The 23,795-nt window shown below is 37.7% G+C and overlaps 1 protein-coding gene across 1 annotated transcript; it reads left to right on the top strand.

Moving 5' to 3' along the window:
• Positions 1-8,810: 8,810 nt before the first annotated feature.
• LOC125084486 (keratin-associated protein 20-2-like) lies at positions 8,811-8,963 on the top strand. The gene has a single exon (XM_047701806.1). The coding sequence runs from the start codon at positions 8,811-8,813 to the stop codon at positions 8,961-8,963; it is 153 nt and encodes a 50-aa protein (XP_047557762.1).
• Positions 8,964-23,795: the final 14,832 nt, after the last annotated feature.

The raw sequence follows: 23,795 nt of genomic DNA, 5'->3' as shown, positions 1-23,795 counted from the left end.
ACAACATATATTTTTTTGAGTGAATAAACACGAGAATGAATGAATTTAAAGCTATCATGACTTACTAATTTTGTGTTATTTCATGTTGGAGAGTTGACTTCAGGGTCTCCTCAGAAGAATTTTGACACCTTCATGTCTGCTGCAACTCCCTGGTCTGCTCAGTTAGGTTTCCTGCTAACCCAGAATGCTGGTAGTTTCTGACTTCAGTTATGTGCCTTTGATCTATTTTTGAATTCTTTTAAGTAAATGTTCTATTTCAACTCCTCTTGCCAGCTGCTTAAGTAGCATCCTCTCATACTGTGTATGCATCCAGCTGACAGGATTGTCCTGAAGAACATTACCCTTACTCTGTAAATGAATGCTTTTTTTTTTCCTCTGTCAATTAAGACTTTTAGGTAAATGTTCTCCATATACACCTACCTTACTGATGATGTCTGTGTTCTATATGTTTTAGTAAGAACATTTGTTTACATTTTGTACAATAATAAAAGCCAACACTTAATGAGTGCTTATGTTGTAAGAACTACCACACAAACTTCTCTACTCTCATATTCTTTTTGTTTTCACAATAGTCCTGCAAGTTACATCATTAACCGCATCCCCATATTCTTATTTGAGATTTTATGTAACTCAGATCATTAAAACCATGTAGTGATTTTTGTGTACGGCTTTTGTTAATTAGCATTATACCAGTAGGGAATTCCCATGGTATTAAAATGCCTTATAAGCCATGATTTTAATCATAACAAAGTATTCAATGTTGTCAATGTACTTTATTTTACTATTCTTCTATTTTTGTACATGTAGATTATTTCCCATTTTTGTTCTTTTTGTTGTTGTTGTTGAAAGATTTTATTTTATCTCTTCCATTAGTCTCTACACCCAACAGGGGGCTCAGTCTTATAGCCCCCAATATCAAGGATCACATTCTCTACTAACTGAACCAGCCAGGTGTCCCTGTTTTTCTTAGTATAAAAACTATCATTGTAAAACTCTGAAATGGACATCTTTGTGCATTTACTTTTACTGTTGTTTTGTGTCTTAGCCTTAGGGTGAATTATCATGATCATGATGTGTATTTTATACTTTGAAGTCTTTTCTGTTTTGGTTTTTTTTTTCTAGGAATGATCCTTGTCTTTGGCTCAGAAAATATGGGTAGGTAGCACAGAAATTAGTTATAGGATGTAGTGCCCATAGGATAAAAGTAATCGGCTTCTCAGATGATACTAGGCCTGGTCCTGAGAATTGAGAGAGCATACTTCTACGAGTGTTCATACTTCATACTACATAATGTAGAATGTGATATTTATACAGTGGGTAGAATGTCATGTGAGGAGCCACACTCCTTGAAGTCAAGTCTTATTTTTCTTGTCATTACAGGAATAAACTTCAGAAAATTTGTTCTTATTGGAGTGCTCAACAATAACAGATGGCATAACTACAAAGAACAAATTGATACATTTAATCTTATTGTGGCTGGAGAAAAATGTCATCGTCCAGATGTTTAACTCTGCCACTTTGAATATATCTTTGGGTATATTTTAGAAAACTCTGCATAAAAAATTGTGAGCATAATATTTAAGAATCCTGTATAAATTTTGTTTGCCTCACTGAGTTCAGACAACTATCTCATCCCACCAAATTTTAGGTTAAATTTCTGGAGAAGTACCAGGGATTCAGAAATTCTACATTGTGCTGAAGTGGGAAGTTTATGCTTCAACAATTAACTATGTTAACCAGAATTTTACAAAGGTCACTCTCTCTGTCATAGGTTTTGTTTGTTTGTTTTAAGAATATGAGGATTATGTTTATGATACTACAATACTGTGGAATTTGCTTCAATCTGTTTTTTGGTCTCAGAGGAAAGAGTTAAAGGAAGCTCAAAAATAACAACTGCCCCCCATTGTTGATGTATTTTGTGTTTTACTTTACATTATTGTTTATATGTGAACCATTTCAATATTTGCTGAACAGTTAGGTTTAAGCTGCTAAGATACAGACATAGGAGTAATGGTCTTACAGTGTAAAAGGCATCTGAGTAATACAAGGAAGAAATTGCAAACATATAAAACAAAAGGTCAGGTAGTCCTGATGGTTAGTTTATGGGGTTAAAAAATGGCAAAGGGAGATATAATGAACTCATGAGTTAAGCAAAGACATCTAATGTAAAGGGAATACAATATTTAACCTACTCATACACCAAGGAAGAGGCCTGTGACAACAGGAGAAAAAGCAATCTGTGGTTGCCATAGAAAGGCAAGTGGTTGAGCACATCACCGAGGCATACAGAAGGGCCATGGCAGGAACTGGTCATATCATGTCTTTGTGCTCGTCCATCTAGGGTATTCCAGAATATCACTTAATAAATGTTTTAAAGAAATGGGTTGGGTAAATATATACCATGGAATACAATGGGTATAGGGTTTAGCCCCAGCTACATGTTGACAAAAATAATTTCATTGCATAATACATACTTCTTAGTTCACAGAAGACAGAAAGAAGAATCCAGAATCTCCTGAGGAGAGGAAAGAAAAAAATCAAATCTTCAGAAGTCCCTAGGAAAACATTAATTGCCCTGATAAGTTAATACGTTTCTTTTTTTTTCTTGTAATATTGTATTTATTTATTTGACAGAGAGACACAGCGAGAGGGGGAACACAAGTAGGGGGAGTGAGAGAGGGAGAAGCAGGCTTCCCACCAAGCTGGGAGCCTGATGCGAGCTTGATCCCAGAACCCTGGGATCATGACCTGAGCTGAAGGCAGACGCTTAACGACTGAGCCACCCAGGTGCCCCAGTTAATACATTTCTAAATCCTAGCTCTTCAGCTTCTAGGCTCAGTTACAGGGTTTGGTTCAGTTAGTACCCTGAGAACACATCCATTTCTCAGGGGCTGACTAACATTAACAAGTTCAAGTGATTCATCTATAAAACATAATGCCAACTCATTAATATACAATAAGAAATAATTGTTGCAGGAACTGTAATACTTTAGTTTCTTTGATTTGTGAATTCTCCTTATAGCAAACCTACATGGTAATCCAAATTATAATTAGATCATTTTATTAATTTATGAGACAAATTACTGTTAGAGGTAAATGGAAATACTCAAAGCCCATTTTATCACCGTATCATCTCTATTTTATTTGGGGGATGAAATCATAATCAGAGGCCAATTTATTAATGTACCCTGAGAAATTGCTGTCAGAATGGCCAAAAGACTTAAACCCAATACAGTCAGCTTACTTTCTTCCCGAAAGGAATGGCAGGACTGATAATAATCAAAAAGTTGTGCTCTGGGCCAAGGATTAGGACATAGGGAGTTACATAAACTGAATGTTTAATGATATCACACTAGGGTAACTTAATAAAATCATTACACAATGTATTTGATCATGCTAATGTGACTAGATGTACTTGAAGTCTTATATTAAGGTCACTTTTGCCCTGAAGAATACTTGTATTCTTCCCTCATCATAACCCCAGCATCCCAAAGAACCTCCCTAAAGCCTTGATAGCTCTTTTCTCAGTGAGTGATTGGACTCTGCTAGATGAACTGTTTCTATTCTCTGTCTATTTTCCAGTCAACATTTTCCTCATTGACTGTAGTTATTACTAGAGTACGACTCTAGGACTAACTTCTTCAAAAAATGAGATAAATTTCCCTTCTAAAACCATAACTTTGGTTTTCAAGTGGTTAATCTAGTTAGCCCTTTCTGAAAGTAATTACATAATTCAAAAATTTGTAACAAATATGTAGGATAATGACTATCTTCCTAGGTCTATGAGTGAAGGGAAATTAGAAATAGTAAGATTAATGCTTTTTGTCATTTAAAAAGAAATACTGCAGTATCTCAATACTTCAATATACTTCAATACTTCAATATCTCAGTACTAATTTGAGTGCCCTGCACTAGTATCCAAGGTGCCTGGCTTATGAAATCATCTAAATTCGTGTGCCTTGAACTACTGGCTGTCCATACATCTCTCCAGATCATATTTATTGGGAAAAGGAAAGAGTGCATTAGTCAGGGGGAAGGGTGGGGTGGTGAAGAAGACACCCTACTCAGTGTGGAACCCTATACAGGGCTCAATCTCAGGACCCTTACTGAGATCATGACCTGAGCTGAAAGTAAGAAACAGACGCTTAACCAATGGAACTACCCAGATGCCCCTCTTTAAAGATTTATTTATTTATTTGACTGACAAAGATCACAAGTAGGCAGAGAGAGAGGCAGAGAGAGATAGAGAGAGGAGGAAGCAGGCTCCCTGCCAAGCAGAGAGCACAATGTGGGACTCAATCCCAGGACCCCAAGATCATGACCCAAGCCAAAGGCAGAGGCTTAGCCCACTGGGCCACCCAGGTGCCCCAGATGCCCCCTTTTAGATCATATTTAAAATGTTGTGTATATTTTTCTTTGTAAAAATGATATGCACAGTTTTCAATTACTTTGTTATATTGATGATACATGACCTTCAGGACTTTGTGACACTGCCTGAGACACCATTACTTCATTGCTCCAAATGTGCTATTTATCTAATAGGTAATACTCCTAGCAAAAAAAAAAATATAATCACTTCAAACATTTGGAGTATATTGCCACAAGGTATTGGTAGTGGTCATCAATTTCAAACATAAAAAAAGGTGAACATATATTTTTAAAAGATAGCCAAATGAATTCTATCAAACATTTAAAGAAGAGTTAATACCTAGTCTTCTCAAACTATTACAAAAAGTAGAAGAAGAAGGAAAACTTCCAAATTCATTCTATGAGGCAAGAATTACCCTGACACTGAAACCAGATAAAGGTCCCATTAAAAAAGAGAAGTACAGGTTAACATCTCTAATGAACCATGAATGTAAAACTTCTAAATAAAATACTACCAAACTGAATCCAACAATACATTAACAGAGTCATTCACCCTGATCAAGTGGGATCTATTCCTGGTTTGCAAGAGTACTCAATATTTGCAAATCAATCAACATGTCATACACATTAATAATAGTGTAAGAACCATATGAGGCTTTCAATAAATGCAGAAAAAGCATTTGACTTTGTACAACATCCATTCATGATCAAAGTCCTCAAAAAAGTAAGAGTAGAGTGAACATACCTCAACATAATAAGCACCATATACAAAAAACCTACAGCTAATACCATCTTCAATGGGGAAAAAGTGAGAGCTTTTCACTACGTCAAGAACAAGACAGGGATGTCCATTCTCACCACTGTTAACACAATATTGGAAATCCTAGCTATAGCAAGTGGACAACAAAAAGAAATAAAAGGCATCCAAATTGGCAAAGAAGAAGTCAAAATTTCACTATTTACCCATGGCACAATACTCTATATGGAAAACCCAGAAGATACCCCCCCCAAATTGCTAGAACTCATACATGAATTCAGTAAATTTCCATGATACAGAATCAATATACAGAAATCTCTTGCATCTCTATACACCAATATTGAAGCAGCAGAAAGGGAAATTAAGGAATCAATCCAGTTTACAATTGCACCAAACATCCTAAGATACCTAGGAATGAACCTAACCAAAGAGGTGAAAGACTTGTACTCTGAAAACTGATGGAAGAATTTGAAGAGGACACAAAGAAATGAAAAGACATCCCATACTCATGGATTGGAAGAACAAATACTGATAAAATATCTATACTATCCAAAGCAATCTACATTTTTAATGTAATCTCTATCAAGGCACCATTTTTCACAGAACTAGAAAAAAACAAACCTAAAACATTTATGGAGCCACAAAGACCTGAATAGACAAAGCAATCTTGAAAAAGAAAAGCAAAGCTGGAGGCATCACAGTTCTGCACTTCAAGTACTATTACAAGCTATAGGGATCAAAACAGTATAGTACTGACACAGAAATAGACACATAGATCAATAGAACAGGGTAGAAAATCCAGAAAGGAACACAAAACTATGGGGTCAATTAATCTTTGACAAAACAGGATAGAATATCCAATGGAAAAAAGACCGCTCTTCAACAAATGGTGTTGGGAAAACTGGAAGGCGACATGCAAAAGAATGAAACTGGACCACGATCTTACATCATGCACAAAAATAAATTCAAAATGGATTAAAGACCTAAGTAAGAGGCAGGAAACCATCAAAATCAAAGAGGAGAACACAGTCAGTAACCTCTTTGACATTGACTGTTATGACTTCTTATTAGATAGGTCTCCTGAGTCAAGAGAAAGAATAGCAAAAAATAAACTACTGGGACTTGATCAAGATAGAAGCTTCTGCACAGTGCAGGAAACAATCACCAAAATTTAAAGTTAACCTATGGAATGGGAGAAAACATATGCAAATGACATATTTGATAAAGGGTTAGTATCCAAAATATATAAAGAACTTATCAAACCCAACACCCCAAAAATGAACAATCCAATTTAAAAACAGGCAGAAGACATGAATAGACATATTTCTCCCAAGAAGACATACAGATGGCCAACAGACACATGAAAAGATGCTCAACATCATTCATCATCAGGGAAATACAAATCAAAGCCACAGTGAGATACCACCTCACACTAGTCAGAATGGCTAAAATCAACAACACAGGAGACAACAGACGCTGGTGAGGATGTGGAGAAAGGGGAACCCTCTTGTTCTGTTAATGGGAATGCAAACAGGTGCAGCGGCTCTGGAAAACAATATGGAGTTTCCTCAGAAAGTTATAAATAGAACCACCTTATGACCCAGCAATTGCACTTCTGGTGTTTACCCAAAGTGTACAGAAATACAGATTCAAAGGGATACATGTACCCCAATGTTTATAGAAGCATTATCAACAATAGCCAAATTATAGAAAGAGCCCAAATGTCCATTGAATGAATAAATGAAGATGTGGTATATATGTACATATATGTGTATCTACATGTATATGTATGTATATATGCATGGTGGAATATTACTTAGCCATAAAACAAATGAAATCTTACCATGTGTAATGATGTGGATGGAACTAGAGAGTATTATACTAAGCAAAGTAAGTCAGTCAGAGAAAGACAGACAGGATTTCAGTCATATGGGGAATTTAAGAAACCAAACATGAACATCACGAAAAAAAGAGAATGAGAGGCAAACCAAGGAATACACTGTTAACTCTAGACAGCAAACTGACAGTTATCAGAGGGGATGTGGGAGGAGGATGGGGGAAGTAGCTGATGGGGATTAAGGAGTACACTTGTTATGATGTGCACAGGGTGTTTTAAGTGTTGAATCACTATACTATACACCTGAAACTAATATTACATTGTATGTTAACTAACTGGAATTTAAATAAAAACTTAAACAAAAAATAAAAATAAATAAAAATAAAAAGACAGCCAAGAATATAAAAGGCCACACAGAATGAAAGCAAGTGTAGCAAAAGTTTTATGAAATGAAGTATAAATTAGAAACATCACATAATCCAAATATATTATTACACATTGATAAGAGTGGAATTGCTAATAAAGTTATAACAGCTATTGTCAACTGTGAGCCAAACAAGACAGCTTGAAATAAAAGGAAGGAAAATATTAAAAATAAGCAAACTTAAAAAAAAAAACTGGTGTTAGATATCACAGAACTACAAATTTAGGAGAGATTATGTTTAGAAAAAATAGATATAGGTGAAATGAAAAACAATTGGTTCTATTGAAAAATAGTACTGTTTTTAATCATAGACTTTTTCTTTTTAAGAGAGAGAGTGTGCATGGGCCAGGGTTGGGGGAGAGGGACAGAGAAGGAGGGGAGAGGGAGAGAGAGAGAGAGAGAGAATCTTAAGCAGGTTCCATGCCCAGCATGGAGCTTAACGCAAGGTTTGATCTCCCAACCCTGAGCCGAAATTAAGTCTGATGTTTAACTGACTGAGCCAACCAGGTGCCCCGATATGTCATGCTTAAGAAATGTTGATGCATATAAAACCAAACACCATATAACCACATAAAAACATACAAACCAGTGAGAATTACAGTACTATGAATTAAGCTAAAATATAATTTGTGATCAAATATCAAAATCAACCTTGTCAAAAAACTAAAATAAAACAGGGGCGCCTGGGTGGCTCAGTGGGTTAAAGCCTCTGCCTGCAGCTCAGGTCATGATCCCAGTGTCCTGGGATCGAGCCCCACATCGGGCTCTCTACTCAGTGGGGAGCCTGCTTCCTCCTCTCTCTCTGCCTGCCTCTCTACCTACTTGTGATCTCTGTCTGTCAAATAAATAAATAAAATAGAAAAAAAAAAACTAAAACAAAAAACAAACAGACAAACCAAAACAACAACAACAACAAGTATTTCTCTGGACATTAGGACTCTCTCCTAAAACAAAAATCCAGATGATGTTGGTCTAAATCTTGCTCATTGCTACCTGGGGATTATGCACATTAATAAAGCATTTGTGCTTTAAGACTGAAGAGGGATGATGTTATTATCTCATGGCAAGTTTCTTTGTTACGTGTGGTTTTCAAGCTATGCAAACTCATGAAGCTTGGTATAGAGAGTAAATAAGGCAGTAAAATTTTTTCATTATTAAATGTATATAATGTACTTTAAAGAATTTGGAAGCAGCAGCAAAGGAATTCTGAAATCAATGGGTGTAAGGGCTTCTCCTCCAAATTAACACAATGTTAATGACATGGTTTCGATACAAATTAGTAGATAAAGTGCACAGGATGATCACTTGTGGTTTGTCACACCCACTATGGAGGGCATATAAAAGGACCCCATGGAAACAGAAAAGTTCATATTCTGTAAGCAGATGCTCTGCTCTTGCCTAAATCCTCAAATGCTCTTGATGCCATGAGCTATTACTACAGCAACTACTATGGTGGCCTGGGCCGTTGCTATGGCTGTGGCTATGGTTGGGGTTATGGTGCTGGCTATGGAGGCTATGGATATGGCTGCTACCACCCACGTTGCTATGGAAGATGTTGGTTCTCTGGCTGCTACTGAGAAGCCTTGTACACAGTCTTGCACATGACGAAGGACTTCCAGCTCATTGTACTCTTGCTGACTCTACCTTCTAGATATTTCGTTCCATTCCATTGGTGCCTCTCTTCTGTAAAGTAACTGAGGAGCCAAACCTAGGTTAATGTGATAAAATTTCAAATTCATCTTGCTAAGACCGACCTGCTAAGAATCATCTGCATTTGCAATTCTAATTTGGGGGAGGAGGGAGAGACTTAGGTAATGAGTATCCTTTTGTATACATTTTTTGTGCAGAGCTTTCATTCCAAACTGTGCATGGGAGATACATGAAAATTCACTTTACATGAAACTTGCCCTGCCTGCCATTTTAAATGGTCATAGTGTCTCTTCCATCCATCATAGGGAGGTGTTCTACACGTACAAGCACTGAGTGTGAGTTTAGGCTCATGTCTGCTGTCTGTGTCCCTGTGCTTTGCAAAAGCTCCTGACCATGGAGTCTTACCTGTAATCCTGCATAAGCATGAGGGGAGAGAGACTGTCCAGCAGTTCTTTTCACACTTTTTACTCAACGCATATCAACACAGCTGCCGCTGCTCTTACCCAGTCTCAGTTTCACAGTGGGGTTGTTACACAACATTATAACACCATTTTCCACTGTTGTACTCAAAGCCCTGCTGTCTTTTACTGTTTCCAAGCAGGATAGGACTCTGTTGTGTTATTGGAATCTGTGTTCTTTATGGATTTTGTCTCCTGCAGTGGCTTTTTGGGCCTCACTTAAACAACAATTGAAGAAGTTCGAACAGCCTTCAGAAGTACATAGTACATAGCAATTGGTTAGCTAAGGTGCCATACTAGTTTCTGGGTGCCCAAAGCTCTGCTTTATAGCTGGATAGGTAGCTCTGTAAGTCCTACATTTGGGAGTCCAAACAGGTGTTTGTCCTGCTGTAGATGTTTGCTCCTTCAAATGTCCTATCTTGATGAATTTTACCCCCTTGTTAATCAGACCAATGATACTTATGTATCGTAGTGGGTGATTCTATCTGAAGGGCCAAAAGTCCCAGTCTATGATGTGTGTGTGTTGGAACCTCACTTCTATTTCTAGGCTTCCAGAAGTACCTGCATTGTCCTTGTTCTTCTGTTTACCTATTGTTTGTACTTCCAGTTGGCATATTCAACTTCTATTCAACTTTTTTTTTTTTTTAACAAGACTGGTTTCACTGAAGATAAAACCCTGCAAAAATGGCACTTGTATGAAATTCTACTGTCTTTCTGAGGAACTTTTTTTTTTTCAGTTGTGAAGATCAAAGGTCTCTTAAAATGTCTCAAAATGAATGACAGCCTTTGAAATCAATTGCATTCAGGCCACAAACACAAGATTGGTCAACACTTAACCTACTTATATTTTAATTTTTAACAGTGGCATTCTTCACTCTGGATTCTATACACCAGAATAATCAAACATGAAAAAGCATGAGATCTGGAAAAAAAGGGAAGGGATAAAGCTCTGAAAAATGTCATATTTAATTTCTTTCAAGAAAATAGGGTGATCATCCAAACAGAATAGTATCTCTGCCTGTATTACTGAAAATATTGATAATGAGTAACCCTAAATGTTGAGCCATAAAACAGTAGGAACAGACATCAGTAACAAATAGAAGACATAAGTTACAGCAGGTCACATGCAGCACAAGTTCAAGTTCAGTCCAATACCAACATTTTTATGAACTTTATAAAATGATTATACATTAATGCACATTTCAAAAAACACATATTTTTCATTGTGCTGGGCTTGGGCATCTATGACATGTAGCTGTGCTCACTCTGTCAACAACAGCATCAGTTTATTCAGTTTTGCTGTGGTTGGGGACATGATGGTGGCTGATGACTCCCATGATGAGCTCAGTCATCTGCCTAGGGGTAATGTACCACCACATTGTACCCAATCTGCACTAAGTGCCAGCGGTAGAGAGACACAAAAAGTTTCCTGGGATCTTGATGAGCTCACAGGTCAGAAGGAAACTCAATGACAAATATACCATTACAACTTTTTTTTTAATTTGACAAAGATCACAAGTAGGCAGAGAGGCAGGCAGAGAGAGGAGGAAGCAGACTCCCCACAGTGCAGAGAGCCCAATGTGGGGCTCGATACCAGGATCCTGAGATCATGATCTGAGCTGAAGGCAGAGGTTTAACCCACTGAGCCACCCAGGCACCCCACCATTACAACTTTTAAGAAAGATTTATGTATTGGAGCAATGGGATCTCATAGGAGAGGCCTCTAATGAAGACTTGTGTAGTCAAAATTTTCACAAAATCTGCTTTCTGAACTTAGAATTAAAGGAAAGTACAAGAAGAGAGGATTTGGAATGTGTTGGAGTATAGAGTTTGTGCCAGCTGTATACTCTGGGCAGCCCATTTTGCCATAACCACTAACTAGAATGTCTACTAGCACATGTCCTCTGGGCAGCCCATTTTGCCATAACCACTAACTAGAATGTCTACTAATACATGTCTAGTAGACATGTACTTGTTCAATGTTTTCAGTAGAAATTCATTTAGAAAGTAGAAATTAGAAGGTGGAGTTATATTGCCTGGAAAGCCCTTCCACCCCCCCATAAAAAATAATGGTAGCCATTTTATAGGAATTGCTGTGAGTAGAGGTATGAAATTGAAAACAGATAATTTAGAAGAATCGGTGCCCTGTTTTGTAATCATGGCAAGTCTAAAGAAGATAAAACTTGTAGAACCAATTGTAGCAGGAAGACATTACTATTCCCCCTCTCCCCTATCTGTAAGGAGAGCGCTCTTAGGAAAACTTTCATCAGAGGAAGTGGGACCATTAATTTATATGGAAAAAACATTGAGCATTCCTACACCCCAAAAGTAACCTCTTTCAGTCTTCTCTAATTCCTTGGGACACATCTTGCAAAATCAATACACATATAGCACAGACACTCAGAATCACAAGTCAGAATGCTACTGGCTGGTGTGGACATGCTGAGTGTAGTTCCTGGGGAAGGAGCTGGGGGATGCCGGTCTTGCTCCTTGGGGTGCCCGCTGCCTCTATAATGACATACTGCAAAACCAATGTTAATGCTATTTTTACTTTTTGTCTGTGTGGGTTTTTGTTTTGTTTTGTTTTGTTTTTGTTCTCTTGGGTATTTTTTTTTTTAAGGAAAATTCTCTTCAGATGTCCTTGGGTTAGCAAAAACAGGCACAAATGTACATATTTCATAAAAGTGAAGGGGTGTGACACTAATTTTGGAAAGGAGGGATACCTGTATTTTGTTGTCATAGGTTTTAATCAGAAATATTTTGCTGAAGGCTTTCATTAAATTTTCTGTAGGTAACTTTACTTAAGGCTATTGTTATTTGGTAATAATATTATATTATATTATTTTTTTTCCATTTTCAAAGCACTTTTCCTGTATTATATTTTCTTCTTTAATATTTGCAACAGTTATTTATTTATTTATTTTCAGCATAACAGTATTCATTGTTTTTGCACCACACCCTGTGCTCCATGCAGTCTGTGGCCTCTCCAATACCCACCACCTGGTTCCCACAACCTCCCACCCACCGCCGCTTCAATCACCTCAGGTTGTTTTTCAGAGTCCATAGTCTCTCATGGTTCACCTCCCCTTCCAATTTCCCTCAACTCCCTTCTCCTCTCTAACTCCCCTTGTCCTCCATGCTATTTGTTATGCTCCACAAATAAGCGAAACCATATGATAATTGACTCTCTCTGCTTGACTTATTTCACTCAGCATCATCTCTTCCAGTCCCATCCATGTTGCTACAGAAGTTGGGGATTCATCCTTTCTGATGGAGGCATCATACTCCATAGTGTATATGGACCACATCTTCCGTATCCATTCGTCCGTTGAAGGGCATCTTGGTTCTTTCCACAGTTTGGCGACCATGGCCATTGCTGCTATAAACATTGGGGTACAGATGGCCCTTCTTTTCACTACATCTGTATCTTTGGGGTAAATACCCAGGAGTGCAATTGCAGGGTCATAGGGAAGCTCTATTTTTAATTTCTTGAGGAATCTCCACACTGTTCTCCAAAGTGGCTGCACCAACTTGCATTCCCACCAACAGTGTAAGAGGGTTCCCCTTTCTCCACATCCTCTCCAACACATGTTGTTTCCTGTCTTGCTAATTTTGGCCATTCTAACTGGTGTAAGGTGATATCTCCATGTGGTTTTAATTTGAATCTCCCTGATGGCTAGTGATGAACACTTTCATGTGTCTGATAGCCATTTGTATGTTTTCATTGGGGAAGTATCTGTTCATGTCTTCTGCCCATTTTTTGACATGATTTTCTGTTTTGTGTGTCTTGAGTCAGAAAAATTCTAAATTTTCACTTTAGTTTATTGATCTGTAAGGAGAAGAAAACTTTCTTTAGGCAAAGAACAGCATGCTTTCTTGAAGTTTGACACATGGAATGTGGCTTTAAAGTAGTATCCATCTCCTCTCCATGCAAAATAGTCGCAAAGCAGTTTCTTAGGTCAACCTATAATATATTTACTTTTGACATGTATGATAATACACATAATAGTCTATATTTAACACGATACTATTTTCCCAATTTGCCTTGAACCCCTTCTGAATCATAAATGTGCAACAAAACTTATATGATGAAGTTCAGGAATATTAGCAATGATTTTAGGAATTGAGTTAAAAATATTCGGGATTGAAAGGTTAAGAGATTGTTAGTTTTCTATAGCTACTTAGCAAATAATGCATATTTATCAGTTTACTTTATTTTTTAAAAGATTTTAATATGTATTCACTTATTTCATTATATATATATTTTAAAATTTCTTTTTAAAGATTTTATTTATTTATTCAACTGAGAGAAAGAGAGAGAGAGGGCTAGAGAGGAAACACAAACAGGAGAGTGGGAGAGGGAGAAGCAGGCTTCCTGCCAAGCAGGCAGTCTGGTGTGGGGCTCAATCCCAAGACCCTGGGATCATGACCTGAGCCGAAGGCAGATGCCCAACGACTGAGCCACCCAGGCGTCCCTTCATTTCTTTATTTATTTTAGAGAGAGAACACATGAGTGGGATAAGGGGCAGTGGGGGAGAGAGAGAGAGAGAATCCAAAGCAGGCTCCACTCAGAAGGGGGCTTGACATGGGCTCAGTCCTACCACCTGGAGATCATGACCTGAGTCAAAACCAAGAGGCTGAAGATTAGCCAACTAAGCTACCCCAGCACCCCCATATTTGTCAGTTTAAAACTGTACTCATTTCCTCATGCCTCCCCTCCCCTGTAGGTCAGAAGTCAGGCAAGGTGTTATTGGGTTCTCTGTTCAGTGTATCCCAAAGTTGGGCTGAATTCTTACCTGAAGGCTCTAAGGAAGAATCTGCTCTCAAGCTCCTGCTGCTTGTTGACAGAATCCAGTTCCTGTGGATGTTGGACTGAATTCCCATTTCTACACTGGCTGCCAGCAGGGGGCTACTGTCAGCATCTAAAGGCTACCCCCCTCCTTGGCACATGGACCCCTCCTCCTTCAAGCCAGCAAATACATGTCAAACCCTCCTCACTCTGAGTCTGCTACTAGCCAGAGAAAATTCCATTCTTATAGGGCTCCTGTAATTAGGTCAGGCCCACCCAGATATTATTCCCTTTTTAAAGCCAGCTGCGCCATGTATGAAATAGCCTAATCATTATACTCTAACCCTTTACATTCACAGGGCTGAAATAAGGCAGGAACAGTATACCAGGAAGGAGTAGATTTTGGGGGCCATCATAATGTGCTGCCTAACCAAGTGACATGTTCTCTGGCTATGCTGAACAACCACATCCTACCTCATTCAGAGTAAATGCAAAGCCTTTCCTATGTTTATGTGTGAAATCCTTTTTAAAAATGTGCTGCTAAGAGTGTAACTGCACAGACCTAGGTGATCTCACATCTCTCATGTAATTGTCCTCTCTTCTCCCTCTAGTTTGTTCTACTTCAGGCAATCTGCCTCTCAGGGAGCCTGGCATGACCCCGTGCTCATGACCCCTGAGTGTTGGGTTCCCTCTGTGGGGCAAGCTGTTTCCCAGACAGCTACATGACTCAAGAAAAGTCACTTATTTGGGATGAGCCTTCCCTACCCATCAATAATTTCAGTACCCCCAATGGTCATTGCAGATGCCCACCTCTGCTTTGTATTGTGTTCTTAGCAGTTCCGATTATGACTATGAAACACACTCTTTTTTTTTTTTAAGATTTTATTTATTTATTTGACAGAGAGAGATCACAAGTAGACGGAGAGGCAGGCAGAGAGAGAGAGAGAGGAGGAAGCAGGCTCCCCGCTGAGCAGAGAGCCCGATGTGGGACTTGATCCCAGGACCCTGAGATCATGACCTGAGCCGAAGGCAGCGGCTTAACCCACTGAGCCACCCAGGCACCCGAAACACACTCTTTTGATGGATGAATTGATTGATTGTCCTCATCTCCCACTGCAATGCAACCTTCAGGAAGACAGGGCTTTTGTCTGCTTTGTTTACTGCCTCAAAATCTGCTTCCCAGTGCCTGGAAATAAGTTGAACACAAAGTAGCCACTGAGTAAATATTTGTTGAAAGAATACAATAAGTATCTTTTGTTTATGATCTGCCTCCCCCACTAAAATGTTAGTCCCCTGGAGACAGGGGATTTGTTTTTCTTTCTACTACTTTAGCTTCAGGAGGAATAGGTAAATGTTCTCATTTATTTGTTGAGTGAATGAATGGGAATTGCTTTGGAGGAGGTGAGAGAAAAAAAGCTTTGTTCAGGCATGAGTCCAGGTTTCTAGTTGGATAACTGGTAATTTCTGAAGCTCTTTGTCAAGATAGGAACCATGGAGAAGAGAAAAAAAAAGTTGGGTGTGTGGGAAGTAAAAGGTAAGATGGTCAGCATTATTTGGTTTGAATTTTTTTTTTTTACATACATTTTTCACATGTTGAATCTGAAATAAATTTCAAAGCAAGTAAATGTACAGAGGAGACAGAAGTGGAAAGTTGAAAGAGTTGTTGCCTGATATGGACTGTCTGCTCGACCCTGTGCAGCTGGGTCAGAGAGCAAGAGAATGGGAGACAGAGTAAGTGATTTGAAAGACATCAGATAGGCATTTGACATGACAGGAGAACCAGGGAAGAAATGAACTTGGGCACAAAGATGGATTTCCAGGCAATGGTGAATGGTTAGTTGGGACGGGATGCAAACAAATTTGTGTTATGTTCAGTCGTCAGTTTTATGCCTCCCCCCCCCTTTTTTGGCTATGCAGAATAGATCGGTTATAATTAACTTGCTAATATACTTCACCACTTAGATTCGCTAATATGACTTTTTCTTTAAATGTAAAGCCTGTATGTTAGTGAAACTTTTTTTTCTTTTCTTTCTTTCTTTTTTTTTGTGATTAGTGCTAAGATTTCCTCTAATGTTAAATCTAGGCATTGGTGGGGAAAATGCATACAAATACTGTGGACTGTATGAAGGGAAAATGAATCACCAAAGAGATAACATTTGGAAAATTACACAGTCGCATGTGTGGACCATATTAGGCAACTCAGGAAATGTTTCTAGAGGAACAACTTATAATTTGATCAGATTTAATATAAACCTAAAATGAGAAGTGTGTTTTTTGACTGTCTAGAGCTGGCACATCTAAGCCCCACTAACATTTTGAAAAGAAAGAGCAATAAAGAAGGAAAAGGAAGGAAAATAATTAAAAGGGGGGAAATAAGGATAAACTAGTTTTCAGAAGCAGAAGGATGAGGCAGTGAGAGAAGTTTCTGATCTTTTAAAGCAAATTATTTTGTTTGTGTCAGATCATTTGAAAGTATCAAGAAGGGACTATGGAAAAGCCCGATGGTCTTGAGGGAAGAGAGAGAGGGAACAGAAATCCAGAAGCACACAGTGCCCTGTAGTTATTAAGCTAAAGGACAACCAATCTCTGAGTCAATATTCAATGATTATGTTACAGACTATACAATAGGTCAGATAGCTGCCCAGACCTCTAAACAGACCTCTTTGCTCATTTTCTTTTCAATTTATTTTTTTCACAATTCATTAGTTATATATTGCTTCTTGTTTAATTAATGCTTTAATATATATCTCCTATACAATAATGCAGTCTCCATAATGTTCATGGGCTGGCTTTTCTTTTTTATACTGAATTTATTATTACCTGAAATACAGTAATCATTAGGTAAGTGTTTGTTGAATGGATTATCCACCAAAAGGTTGTGTAGGCTGCCTTCAGCAATCTAATACCTCCCATAGATATATTTTTTTAAGATTTTATTTATTTATTTGACAGACAGACATCACAAGTAGGCAGAGAGGCAGGCAGAGAGGAGAAAGCAGGCTCCCTGCTGAGCAGAGCGCCCGATGCGGGACTCAATCCCAGGACCCTGAGACCATGATCTGAGCCGAAGGCAGAGGCTTAACCCACTGAGCCACCCAGGCGCCCCCTCCCATAGATATTTCTAAATGATAGTATTACACTGATCAATACTTCTCATGGGGTTGCTCAAGAATTAAGAAAGGTTCACTTAGGACTAGCTTGTTTTATTTTATTAAGTCAACTATAGTAAATTTAAAAAGATACTTAAAACATTTATTTTAAGTTCCTTTAAAAAGTCATGATATTTTTTCTTAAATAGTTAAAGTATTTCTTGTTTGAAAGTTAAATACTTTTATCTGAAGTCATATTCTTTGTGAAGGCCAAAAGACTTTATCCTTACCTAATAGTAATAGTAGAGATAGTATTGTGTAGTGAGTAAAAGTAAAGGCTCGTTAACCAGAAAACTGGTTTTGAAACTTGAGTTAGCCACCCATTAGCTGTGTGACCCTGTGTAGGCAATGGTGCCAGGTGGTAATAGTACAACACAGGATTATTATGAATCTAAGCTAATTCATATAAAGGACTTCAAATTGTGCCTGGCCCATGTTAATCTCTTGGTAAATATATGTACTATGATTGTTTACTTTAAAATAAAACTTTGGGACGCCTGGGTAGCCTAATCAGTTAAGCATCCAACTCTTGGTTTTGGCGCAGGTTGTGATCTCAGAGTTGTGGGAAGGAGCCCAGTGTCAGGCTCTGCACTCAGCGAGGAGTCTGCTAATGTTTTGCTCTCCCTCTGCCCCTCCCCCTGTGTGTGTGCAGATGTGTGCACTCTCTCTCTAAAATAGATAAATAAATCTTTCTAAAAAAAATAACAATTTTATACATGGGATCTGTATCTTCTCTAGTTCTTTTCCAATCAATGTGTTGTTTACATCTGTACTCTCCACATCCAAAAAAAAATCCTTCTTCTGGATTGCCAATGAAAACACTCTGCTGATTTTTAAATCATGTATAAGTCCTGGTTTTGCAGTTCTTGGAAGTAGAGTGAAGTAAGGCTTATATATGATTACCTTTAAAAATTTGCTGATATCCAGAGTCTACTGAGTTGAAACACATTTTGAAGGAATTGGATTTTCCTCATTCCCCTTGCAGTTTTTGTTTGAGTGCTCGATTTTTCCACAGTTGATTCAAAACCACAGAATAAGGCTGACTTTTAAGTGAATACATTTTAAAAATATACCTTGATTAAAGAGAAAGTGAAGAATTCTTATAAGAAAGAAAAGAAGCCTATAACACTGATATTTGGCCAAATCTTGAAATGAGAACACAGAGATACCTTGTAAAAATAAAAGATGGGACAAAGTTTCTTTTCTTCAACAACCAGCATGAGTCCTTAGGTGGCTGGGGGAATCTGGTCCTTTCTGTGCTTCGTGGGAGGCAGTGTAGGCTGAATGCAAAGAAAAATCAGATTACTTGGAATTTCATATACATATAAAGCTTAAGCCTGTAAGTTGGCTTCTCCTTTGGGACTCAATAAAGCAGAACAGAGGAAGTAATTCCTAGGTTAAATCTTATGATATCTTCTATTATTGATGTCCTTTATAAGGCAAAATACCTGGCTTTATCCAGGTTATGACAAGGATTCAAGATAATAGGGTTTTTTTTTTTAATTTACCTTAAATTTTGTTGAACCAATTTCTTCTAGTGGAACAGAATCTAATACAGCAGTTCCTTACCATTAACAATTATTTTCAGTTGTTTTTTATTGCAATGTTCCATCCACATGGAAATTATAAGCATTTAATTACATTGTACTATTAATAAACTAGTAGGGAAAGCAAGCACAGTAAGTGTAAATGAAGTTCAAAATAATCAATATACCTTTTTTTTTAATAGTGAAGAAGGGTGAGAGAGAAAGCCTGGGCTGGGAGAGGCAGTGGGAGAGGGAAAGAATCCTAAGCAGTCTACACACCCAGCATGGAGCTGATGTGGGGCTCAATCCCACAACCCTGAGATTAAGACCTGACCTAAAACCAAAAATTAGACTCTTAACAAATTGAGCCACTCAAGCAACCCTCATATGCTTCCTGATATTCAACTGTATTGAGCATTCAATTGTTTAGAGCAAACTACCTAAATAAATGTGTTATTTGGTTTTGTGTCACTTGCACTTATTTCTAGTGATAGTAGGAATAAACAATAAAACAAAAATAAAAGGCAGCAGCACACTCTGGGAGAATAAACTCCCTCACCTGCAAGCTTAGCCTCAATTTCACATGTATCTGTTAAATTAAGGCTGAATTAGAGCACTTAGGTTTTAGTCCTTGTCTGTCAGTAGAGAGGTGTGTTATATACATATAATGAATATTACTCAGTCATAAAAAATAATGAGAGCTTGCCATCTGCAACAATGTGGATGGACTTGGAGGTATTATGCTCAGTGAAAGAAGTCAGACAGAGAAAGACAAATACTCTAAGATTTCACCCATATGTGGACTCTAAAAAATAAAACAAAACAAAACAAATGAACAAACAAACAAAAAAGCAGAAACTGACACATAAATACAGAGAACAAAGTGGTGGTTGCCATGGGGGAGGTGGTGGGGGATGGGAAAATGGGAGAAAGGGAGTGGGAGACACAGGTTTCCAGTTATAGAATGAATCAGGCATGGGGATGGCAGGCTCAACATCGAGAAATTATCAGTGTATTGTAACAGAGTTGTGTGGGGATAGACCTTACCTACACTTTCGATGATCACAGCAGAGTGTACAGAGTTGTAGAATCATTATAATGTACATCTGAAACTAATGTCACATTATGAGTCAACTATGCTTCAGTTAATAAAAGAAAAAGCTCCATGTAATTCTGTTGTCTGAATTGTAGTTTTCTCACTGGTTAAAAAAATAAATAAATAAACGATGTCCCTGGTCTCTTTGAATTCTGCAATCCTATGGTCCTATGATAATATGGAATTCAGACTCTGAAATAGGAATATATGCATGGGCATGGAGCTATTCATAATAGTCGGTAGGAACTCTTTTTCTGCAGTCTTCAGTGGGACCTACCAAGCAGGCTTACTCTAACATGAGACATGATGCCTGAGAAATTCCTTGACTTCAGTTGGTGGCTCTTTTAAAAATTAAATATCATCCTTGCACCAGCAAACACAGTTCTCAGCTGATGCCAAGAGCACATCGTATGTAGATGGATGTCACAGCTGATGGCCATTGTCATAGGACTAATATTTCAGGGAACAATTCTGATTCACTTTATGTGAATTCTTGGGAGAGAAAGAGGACACCCTTGGCTTAGAAAAGAGTCCACAGCCATGGAATGGCAAAGGACAAGGTACAATTAGAATTAGAGAGCAATTTCAATCTTATGTGATGCATGAAAAATGCCTGAAGCTATAGAGATTTGCTTATGGAGCTGAAACTATGAAGCCCAAACAGTATGGGGGTTATAAACACAATGGCATCTTATTAGCAGTAAAGCATTTTTCTAGGCATTCAAATGAAGCAGAAAATCAGACCTGTTGCATAACTTTTAAATAACTAGTGACATAAACAAGCAGAGGACATGGTTCAATGTTAGGGAACAAGATGGTTGACATAGTTTCCAACTAATGTTTTCTATCAGAGGACACTGAGAGGTGTGGCCCTTTATGCCCCTCAGTGGATATAAATGTCCTTGTGCAATCACAGTCACAAAAAAATTGGCCCACAATACCAAAACACACTCGCCACCCTGACACCATGGGCTACTACAGCAGCTACTATGGAGACCTGGGCTGTGGCTGTGGCTGGGGATGTGGCAACTTCCACAGATGAGGCTATGGCTGGGGCTGGGAAGGCCACAGATATGGCTGCTATTGTCCCTGTAACTGTGGAAGATACTGATCTTCTGGCTTCTACTGAATACTTGAAAATTTACAGTTCATGGACTTGTCTCCTGTGAGGCTTTGATTAATCAATAACATGTTATTCCATAACCTTCTGCTTTGTTTACCTTTTCTTGATACTTAAATTGTTATTGGGATGACCTGGTTTCTGACAATACTGTGATGAAAACCTGATAAGCTAGATGTTGACGTTTCATTGGTAATGTTCTTCAGGGATTCCCCTCCTGTACAGGATGAAACATCATGACACCCTAGCCAGACTTTGCCTTTCTATATTGGATATTTATAATAAACTTTTTTGACATAGTAAATGTTTTTGAATTTCAACTTTATTTATCACAATAAATTTACTGTGATGCACTAACATAATTGCCATAAACTATGGCAACATTTTCTTCTTACATCTAATTTAATAATTAGATTAATTCATTAATTTATCAATATTTAATATTAATTTATTATTAATAATAAATGCTTGTTTATTATTACATATAATGAATTGTATTTATTGATATTTATTAATTTATTTAATAAACAAATAAATTTATCAATGTATTTTGTTTCATGATTACCTCTTCTTCTCCTTCATCTTATCTTCCTTCTCATCATCAGCAATATCTACTTATTCTTCCCCACCAGAACATAAGAATCCTATGTCTAAGGGTTAAAGACTTTCTGTGATAATAATCAAACCTGTTTCATTTTTGAAATTCATTTTTCCTTGGAAATGACCTTGTTAATTCCAAAAGAAAATAATAAGGAAAAACTTCAGTTTACAAGTAAATTATTTGAGAACACTTGAGAAAATAAACATAAAGGAATTATATCAATGTATCAATAATAGGTAAGTCTAGAAGATGGGTATATGATATTTGTAATATTTATTTGCTGTAGTATTTCTTCTGGTTGTGTTTAGAATATTTCATAAAATAAAAGCAAAAACCACTTACCATGGCCTCAAATATACATTACATTTTAAATTAAATTTAGGAAAAGTAACCCAAGGAGAAAAAAAAAATCTGAATACTTCTATATCTTGTGTAGAAATTGAATTCATTGTTAAAAATTTTACCAAAAATATTACCTTAGGGCCAGATGGTTTCAGTGGCAAATTCTAAATACTTTCTCTTCCAAGAATATGAAAAGAGAGAACACTTCTACACTTTTCTTGAAGTTAGCAATATTTCAAAATAAAAATATAATATCATTAGGAAGGAGAATTACAGGCCAGTATTTCTTACTAACATATATGTAAAATTCTTAAGAACATATAAGCAAATTTAATTCAGCACTATATGAAATAGACAATATGTCATGGTCAAATGAGTATTATTTGAAGACTGCAAGAAAAGCTTATCATTTGAAAATTATAAACATAAGCCAATGTATTAACAGAGTAAATGGGAAATATGTCATACCCATAGATTATTTTAAACTCCCAGCCTGTTAATTGCAACATCCTTGTTATATCTGAGTCTAGGGCCGATGATTTATTTTCTCTTCAGAATGTGTTTTCCCTTGCCTTTTTATGTGCCTTGTACTTTTTTGTTGTTGTTGAAAGTCAGTTGTGTTTTATTAGGTACTTGGAATGGAAGCAATGAAGCCTTTCATTTATGTTAATGTGGTTGGGAGTGGGGCTCTGTTAAAAGTTTGTTGTAGCTGTAGGAGCCAGAGGTTGGCTTTTTGACCTCAGGCTTTCCTAAATACTTTTCTTCAAAAGAGTCTGTGTCTTGCAGCTCTTTCTGCTCTAATCCACTCTTACACTGGAGCACCATTGGCGTCATGGTAAAGTTTAGGCACAGGAGTCCTTCTATAATTTTACAATTAAATTTCAGTCTCTTGTGGATTGTGTCTCAAGGCTGGTATTCACAATGTTTCTTCAGTTGGTACAGCCCTTACTGTCTTCTTGGCTGTAGGGTAGGGCTCTCTGTGTATTTAATTGAAGTCCTGAGCCCAGTAGACTCTGGGTTTTTCTCCTCTTTTAGGTGAGACAGAGAGGCTGAAAAGGCCTGGAGTAGGATTCCCTTTTCCCAGGTGGATCTTTTGCCTTGCTGAGTTGGTCTCTGTTATGGAGAAGTTTCTGGATGCATTTTACATTGATCACTTTTTCCTTCTCCTGCCAGAGCCATGATGGGATCTTTCTTGGGTCTTCATCATGAGAACCTAATGAAATTATTAGAAGTAAAGCCCAGTAATGTAGCGATCCCCTTAACAACTTGATTCCTTGGCTCCAGGAATTTGTCATCCTCACATGATCAGCAAGTTATCATAATTATCATCCAAGAGGGGTGCCTGGGTGGCTCAGTGGGTTAAAGCCTCTGCCTCTGGTTCAGGTCATGATCCTGGGGTCCGGGAATCGAGCCCCGCATCAGGCTCTCTGCTCAGCAGGGAGTCTGCTTCCCCCCTCTCTCTGCCTGCTTCTCTGCCTACTTGTGATTTCTGTCTGTCAAATAAATAAATAAAATCTTTTTAAAAAATTATCATCCAAGGGCTCCTTTCAATCTATCGTGCCAGTGGTTTCTGTTCCAGGTAAGCAGATTGAGGCTGTAACCCTAGAATCACTCACTGTCTGTCCAGACTCAAGGTGGTAATTTACTTTGAACTTCAGTTACCTTGTGGGTCCAATGG

The sequence above is a fragment of the Lutra lutra genome, chromosome 14 (genome assembly GCF_902655055.1).
Source record: "Lutra lutra chromosome 14, mLutLut1.2, whole genome shotgun sequence".
Taxonomy (NCBI): Eukaryota; Metazoa; Chordata; class Mammalia; order Carnivora; family Mustelidae; genus Lutra; species Lutra lutra.
This window is presented reverse-complemented; position numbering and strand designations above follow the sequence as displayed.